The sequence below is a fragment of the Oncorhynchus kisutch genome, linkage group LG1 (genome assembly GCF_002021735.2).
Source record: "Oncorhynchus kisutch isolate 150728-3 linkage group LG1, Okis_V2, whole genome shotgun sequence".
Taxonomy (NCBI): domain Eukaryota; kingdom Metazoa; phylum Chordata; class Actinopteri; order Salmoniformes; family Salmonidae; genus Oncorhynchus; species Oncorhynchus kisutch.
In genome coordinates this window covers 38,622,958-38,630,298 of record NC_034174.2, presented here as the reverse complement: position 1 = coordinate 38,630,298, position 7,341 = coordinate 38,622,958, and the positions used below count along the sequence as shown (strand labels likewise).

The 7,341-nt window shown below is 44.4% G+C and overlaps 1 protein-coding gene across 1 annotated transcript; it reads left to right on the top strand.

Moving 5' to 3' along the window:
• The first annotated feature begins 291 nt into the window (after nucleotides 1-291).
• Nucleotides 292-7,129, top strand: LOC109902747 (plasticin). The gene is made up of 9 exons (XM_031823568.1): nucleotides 292-992; nucleotides 3,453-3,513; nucleotides 4,332-4,427; nucleotides 4,568-4,732; nucleotides 4,965-5,090; nucleotides 5,427-5,647; nucleotides 5,735-5,784; nucleotides 5,959-6,032; nucleotides 6,189-7,129. Exons 1-9 carry the CDS (start codon nucleotides 427-429, stop codon nucleotides 6,285-6,287), a joined length of 1,458 nt encoding a protein of 485 aa, XP_031679428.1. The 5' UTR covers nucleotides 292-426; the 3' UTR covers nucleotides 6,288-7,129.
• The last annotated feature ends 212 nt before the right edge of the window (nucleotides 7,130-7,341 follow it).

Genomic DNA, 7,341 nt, shown 5'->3' with positions numbered 1-7,341 from the left:
GGCATTAACGTGGGAAACAGTTTGGCCTCCTGCTATGGACAAAAGGGAGGGGCAGATGGAAGAGAGAGAGAGGGAAAACAAAGGGGGAAGAGGGCCTGCTACTGTGGGCCAGGGAGTGGCCTAAGACTCATGTATGTTGAGGAGTGATGGATAGAGGAAGGAGGCAGGGGCTCTGGAGACTAGGAGGGAGGGAAGTAGGGTGTGGCTGAGGAGGGGGTGTTTGCAGGGAGGCAGCGGGGGATGGGGGTGAGGCAGATGGGATGTCCAGCTCGTGTATATAAAAGCCACAGCACTCCTCAGTCAGACATCCTGTTGCTTCACTCCCTGCTCCCAGGCACCTTCGGCTCCACCAGACAGAGACAGTAAGGAGAGATAGATAGTTCGAAATAAATAGTTAGCAAAATTATAGGCCACCAAATATCAACCATGAGCCACCCTTCAATGAACCACTCTTCAGGACGCGCCTCCACCTCCTACCGTCGCACATTCGGGGGCCCCAACCCCATCTCGATGTCCTCCTATTCGCCTTCATACTCCCGCATGCCAATGTCCAGCGGGCACTACATGCGCTCTATATCACCCGTGGTGCCCACTCGCTCCTCCAACTACCACCACCAGCAGCGCCAGCGCTCCAGCACCCAGCCGCCCCGTCTCACCTACGAAAAGGTGGACTTCCAGCTGGCCGATGCGGTCAACGCCGAGTTCCTGGCCACCCGCAGCAACGAGAAGGTGGAGCTGCAGGACCTCAACGACCGCTTCGCCAGCTTCATTGACAAGGTGCACTACCTGGAGCAGCAGAACAGCGGGTTGCAGCAGGAGCTGAGCCAGTTCAAGGGTCAGCAGCAGGAGGGACAGCCCAACCGGGCCACCGAGCTCTTCCAGGAGGAGCTGAGGGAGCTGAGGCGCCAGCTGGACCACGTGGGAAAGGAGAGGGACCAGTACCAGGTGGAGAGGGACAACCTGGCAGAAGACATGAACCTTATCAAACAGAGGTGGGTGACATGGATGAGAGAGAGTGAGGGTTAAGGTAAGGGAGGGTTGTAGGATGCTTAGGTAGTGCATGGGTGCATGGGTGACGTACTGTAGAAAGATGTTGGGAGCAAGAAGTAGGGGGGGGGGGTTGTTTGGGAAGTTCATGAGGGATGTAGAGAGATTTTGGGAGATAGTGGTGTTTGAAAAGGGGGGTGTAACGATTGAGAGTGTATTTCAGGAAGTTGGCAGACAAGCAGTTTTTTATACTCTGATGTTGATAGATACGTTCTGGGCAGTGAGGGGACAGGGTGTGTGTCTGTGTACAGTCTGTGACTTTCACACGACCACCACCCTCCCATCACCCCCACTAATCTTTAAACATACCCTTACCCCACAATATTTATAGGCTGTATTTTAAACACTGATACAGGACCAGGGATCTTTGGGCTCAAAACCAAAAACTCCATAACAGCAGTGGTGGGCTGGCTGGGGTGTGGCACTTTGGAAGGATGAACACAAAAGCACCGCAGCATACTACCGCACTCTGTGCTTTACTGCAGTGTGTGTGTGTGTGTGTGTGTATGTGTGCGTGTATGTGTGTGTGTGCGTGTGCGTGTGCACGCGCGCGCGCGCGTGTGTGTGTGTGTGTGTGTGTGTGTGTGTGTGTGTGTGTGTGTGTGTGTGTGTGTGTGTGTGTGTGTGTGTGTGTGTGTGTGTGCAAACACGCTAAATGACATGGCATTGGGCAGGAAGGATCCAACATAAAAAAGATGAAATGCTTCAGCATATCATAACCAAGCAATGAATGGGACACCAAGGAAAACAAGGCACTACAGTATTAGAATATTTCTACTTGACCATTTATACAGTATTTACAAACTTTCAATGAACATCTCAGCAACTGTTGAGGCAGATTATTTAATCAAATATGTTTTATTAAATCAAACAAATGCCATTAAACGGAAGATGAAACTTCCTGCATCCATGGAATGTAAATATAGACAATAACACTTTTAATTTTAAATTACACTGCAGTTCCATCAGCCCTTTCAAACCGAACCACAATATTTTTCTTTCAAACTCAAACTTGAGAAGAGCCAGACAACCAGTTATGGGAAACAGTATTTTTCCCCATTTGAGTTACAATTTCTGTAGACACCCACTAACTACATGTAAACACACAAACACTCCCCATGTCCCTTCCCTGCCCCAGCGAGGGGTAGAGAGATGACAGAAGAGGGAGGGGAATGAGAGAGGGAAGAGGCAGTAGAGGAGGAAGAGGGGGAGGTGTAGGTGGGGAGAAAAATAGCATCTGGAAAAATCAATGTGACTCAATGAGAGTGGCTCCATTAGGGGATGTTCAGTGTCCCCCTGTGATGATGGGACGGTGCCTGGGACCCCATTAGGAAAAAAGGACCCCTGTGACATGGCATGAATTAAAGATGAGGTGAGGCAGCAAGCCCCACACATGCAGTAACCCTCCCCCACACACACGCACACGTCAAGCAATCAAGTGACTGACCACAGGGACAGCCAATCCCCAGCGAGCCTGCTGTGATTCCATGTTAGATACAGAGTGGATATGGTGTGAACTGAATGATATCATTGGACTTATGATATAATTTTTGATGACTCATCACAACAGTGGAAGAGACACTCTGTGTTCTATGACCCTGTCCTATGATGACTAAATCAAAACCAAAAGATTTATCAAACTGTTTTAACCTATTCGAATATCTATTCAACCAGGCTTTATATTTTTACGCTTTAAATCTGCTTATAAAACGTTAAGTATATTTGACATTTAGGAAAGGGAAGGCTTAGTCAGACCAGTCAGTATACTATTAGGCTTATGTAGTATAGACTTTGGTGGCAGAATGCCCAGAGCTGTCAGGCTTAAGACAGGGTGTGTCCAGATAACCTCCAAGAAGTGGTAATTAGCCAAATTTGTTTGATGTAGCAGCTGCTGACCCCATTGGATACGCTCCCAAATCCTTTTACAGGACAGTGAATTACCAAATTGATCCAGAGGCTTTTTGCCAGCTGATGCTTTTTTCTGAGGAGGAGAACTATGACACCCAGCCTGACATACTAGATCTGCATCCCAAATGGCACCCTATTCCCTATAAAGTGCACACCTTTTGACCAGACCCCTATGTAGGGAATAGCTTACGATTTGGGACAAACCCTCAGATAGCCCTTGTGCAATTAGCACTGTGTTCCATCCTGTCCCAAGGCTTCAGCTTCCTTTGTCCAGAGCTGGATGAAACCTAGTCAATAACCCAAGTATTGTGAACGATATCAAATTAGTTCTAAAGTGCCATAAAGAGTTACATAGGGAATTTCCATTAATTTATGTATTCTAAGATGGAGGTCGGAGGTTCCATAAATAGATAATATGAATCTACAACAGGAATTTCCATAGGCCTATGCATGATTGTAATAAATATTTTCTCCTTGTATGTATTTTCTTCTTACAGACTGGATGAAGAGAATCAGAAGAGATCTGAGGCTGAGAGCAACCTGCTTGTCTTCCGCAAGGTTAACACACCCTAGACTCAAACCATCACAATGTACACCAAATCAATATATTGGGCAGCGAGTCAATAGTTGGCGGTAAAAGTCTGATTGAAATTCTCAGCCTGGATAATCACATTTGGCACGCCGGTTGTGATGTCAGAGCCCAACCCAAAGCTTCCCTTACCTCATAGCCCTGCATAACAGTGACATCTTCTGTTTGGCTGAGATAGAGCTGATTATTATGATTACATTACAACTCTGAGAATCGTGAAATCATGGGTTTTCACTACAGATGTAGGATCTTAATTTGAGCCAGCTTGCTACAGCAGAAAAATAATCCTGCGGAAACAGGAAATATGAATTATTATGTAAATTCTAATTAATGGACATTTTTCTAGGGGTCCATGCATTTTTTAAGTCTAACATTTCAAAGTGGAAATTGCAAACTTCAGAAGCCTTTTAAATCTCAAATACACTACAAGTTTTAAATGTCCTGCATTGCAGGCAAGTTCCCCTGCAACAGGGTGGTCAAATTAAGATCCTACATCTGTAGGAACCAAATGGAAACAAACAGACCGAAACGGCGAGGGACTAATCTGAACTACTCTAATAAGAAATGCTTGTTTTCATTTTTTTTTAAATGTACGGTTTTAACAGTGTGCGCTAATGAATACAAACTGAGATACGTATGACAAAACACAATATTGATGGCATTGCATTGTTGATATAATACTGCATCCCACTCACTGTTAGAGTTATCTGATCAAGCCAAAAATATTTGTTTAACCTGTTTGGGGGTTGATGAAATACTTACTAATAACAGTTTGATCTGGAACCAGGATGTGGATGATGCCACTCTGTCTCGCCTGGAGCTGGAGAGGAAGATCGAGTCTCTGATGGATGAGATTGAGTTCCTCAAGAAGCTACATGATGAGGTAGATGCAGCTGCTGAAATGGTCGACCACAAATCATGGTCTTCATGATGATCCATGCATAATCATACCTTTTTGGATTCAACCTGCTATTTAGAGGCCTTTTTTTCCAATTGACCTCTCACTTGCTCTTGTCTTCTCAGGAGATCCAGGAGGTGCAGGTGAGTTTCCAGACCCAGCAAATGAAGATGGAGGTGGACCAGACTGCCAGGCCTGACCTGACCGCTGCCCTGAAGGACATCAGGGCCCAGTACGAGAACATCGCCTCCAAGAACATGTATGAGTCTGAGGAGTGGTACAAGTCCAAGGTAAGGCGGGAACAATGGACACACACACAAATTTGAAAGACCTAATCACTCACTCACTCACACACACACACACACACACACACACACACACACACACACACACACACACACACACACACACACACACACACACACACACACACACACACACACACACACACACACACACACACACACACAGAGAGAGGGTAACACCTGTTCTTATTTGTGTGTTTGTTCTATGCTCCTGCAGTTTGCTGACCTGACAGACTCTGCCAAGCGTAACACTGATGCTATGAGGCAGGCCAAGCAAGAGCAAAACGAGCACAGGAGGCAAATGCAGTCCCTCAGCTGTGAGATTGATGCACTGAAGAGCACGGTGAGGCCTCACAGAACTTGCCTATTTGTCTGTAATCAACCCCAATTTACACTGGCTGAGTGAGCAACAACAGTACAATGATCTCAGGCTTAACCCAAAATGACTGCTAGCCATGAATCACCCAAGTGCGTCAGGCATGTAAGTAGAGGATGATGCGAGTGAGCAAAATCCCTTATAATTTCCTCTCCCAATAATCTCCCCCAATCTTCCCCCAGTGATGAAATACAGTGTTTTATAAGCCCATGTGGGCTGGGCATCCTGAAGATGCAAGATACTCTATTAATAAAATCCCCCATTTTCTCCTGCCCTCACTGTATATGTGTGTGTATTTTTCAGAACGAGGCTCTGCTGAGGCAGATGCGTGAGATGGAGGACCAGTTTGGCGTGGAGGCCAATAACTACCAGGACAACGTGGTCCGCCACGAGGACGAGATCCACCACCTGAAGGACGAGATGGCCCGACACCTGAGGGAGTACCAGGACCTGCTCAACGTCAAGATGGCCCTGGACATAGAAATCGCCACTTACCGCAAGCTGCTGGAGGGAGAGGAGAGCAGGTGAGGAGGATAAGGGTTAGGACATCCTTACTCGCATCTGATTATGAACACATTCCTGAGCTAACCTATTGCTTCATTTCTCTTTAGGATTACTGTTCCCATGCATCCCTCCCAGTATGGCCGTAGTGGTGATAGGGGTGAGTTCCATCATATTACCAATAATACTAGTCTTTATCTCTCAATGTATTTCCCTCTCCATGCAAATACCCATATACTTGCCAGTATTATCTTTATATTTAACATATCCATAATCTATTAGATGTATATAAATGATCATGCACAGTATCTAAAACTGGCTTATCCCCTCATAGGCTATGACCATACCCCAGACACCCCTAGCAGGAAGCCTGTGGTGATTAAGACAGTGGAGACTCGTGATGGAGAGGTAAACATTCCAAATATTTCCTGGTATCAAGAAAATGTGTTCCATACTTTCTATGTCCACCTTGATATTCATTATACAGTGTAGTTTCACGAGAAAGCATTTGCAGGAAGTGGTGGAATTTGACTGAGGTTTGTTTCTCTTCTTCTCTTCCTCCAGGTGGTGAAGGAATCAAAGAAGGAGAAGGAGAGGAGTGAGAGGGATGGCAAACATGATACTAATGACGGGGATCATGGCAGGGATGACCACGATGACTAGAATAGTTAGGTACCAATCACCTGTTCCAGATTCAAATGTAGCAATACAACACAAAAGAACAACAAAAAATAGTTAAAAGCTACATACTCCATAATTGCTGTTCACCTTTCACCCTTTAAGATCACATTTTTCTGTAGAGCAGAGAGCCTGTAGTATATATTTGTGCAATGTTAAAAGTTGACGAAATCTCATTTAGATAGCAAACTTAGTCACAGGATGTGATCGTGGTGCTAGTTTCAATAACCGGTCATTCCTCATTGAAGAAAAAATACAAAACTAAGACAGCCATACATGAGCATACCCAGACACGATAGTCCTATTTTTCCACGATAGGCAAATTTAACCTTTTTATCAATACACCACTTGAGGCCTTGATTTACAGTTAAATTATATACTTTTTTTTATAGCTGAACTTATCATTCAATAAAATGGGTAAATGGAAAGTGGCAAAAACAAAGCAAAAGGTTTTTTTGTGATCCCTCCACAAAAAAACCCCATCTCTGACATGGTACTCTCTCCAGTCGAAGGACATGATTTGATTTAGTTTTGAGAGACAGTGGACAACAATCAGTACAATTTAAAAAGGAGAGGGTCTTTGTATAGTGTCATGGAACTCTCAATGTAAAATATTCTGCCAGAGAGGGACCACCAATTGGATTGATTATAGACACATACAGAACAATCAAAGGCCACAGTAGCAGCACCACATACTCTGCTCACATTCCACTCACCTCAAAATAGAAGGGAAATGTGCTATGCGATTATATGAGAATGTGTGTTTCTGACAGAAATAGAGAATAAAAAAGAAAATTAAAATGCTAATAAAGTAATCTGGGACAGAGCTATGGAGTTTATCTTTATTCATTTGTATTGTATACTCTCATACTACTACAAAATCCTGTATAAAATGGAGATAAGGATGACAATTGCAATGAATGTGTATTTGCATAAGTGAAACATGTCAATCAACAACTATTATACAGCAGAAATGAGTTCATTTGATTTATTACGCAGTAATACTAAGAAATCTGATTTCCAGTGCTCTTTTGTGTGA

Excerpts from the sequence above, each read along its gene's own strand:
- LOC109902747 (XM_031823568.1), top strand. The coding sequence starts at position 427 with ATGAGCCACCCTTCAATGAACCACTCTTCAGGACGCGCCTCCACCTCC. Across the intron at positions 5,091-5,426 it reads TTGATGCACTGAAGAGCACG|AACGAGGCTCTGCTGAGGCA; the intron begins GTGAGGCCTCAC and ends TGTATTTTTCAG. Across the intron at positions 5,648-5,734 it reads CTGGAGGGAGAGGAGAGCAG|GATTACTGTTCCCATGCATC; the intron begins GTGAGGAGGATA and ends ATTTCTCTTTAG.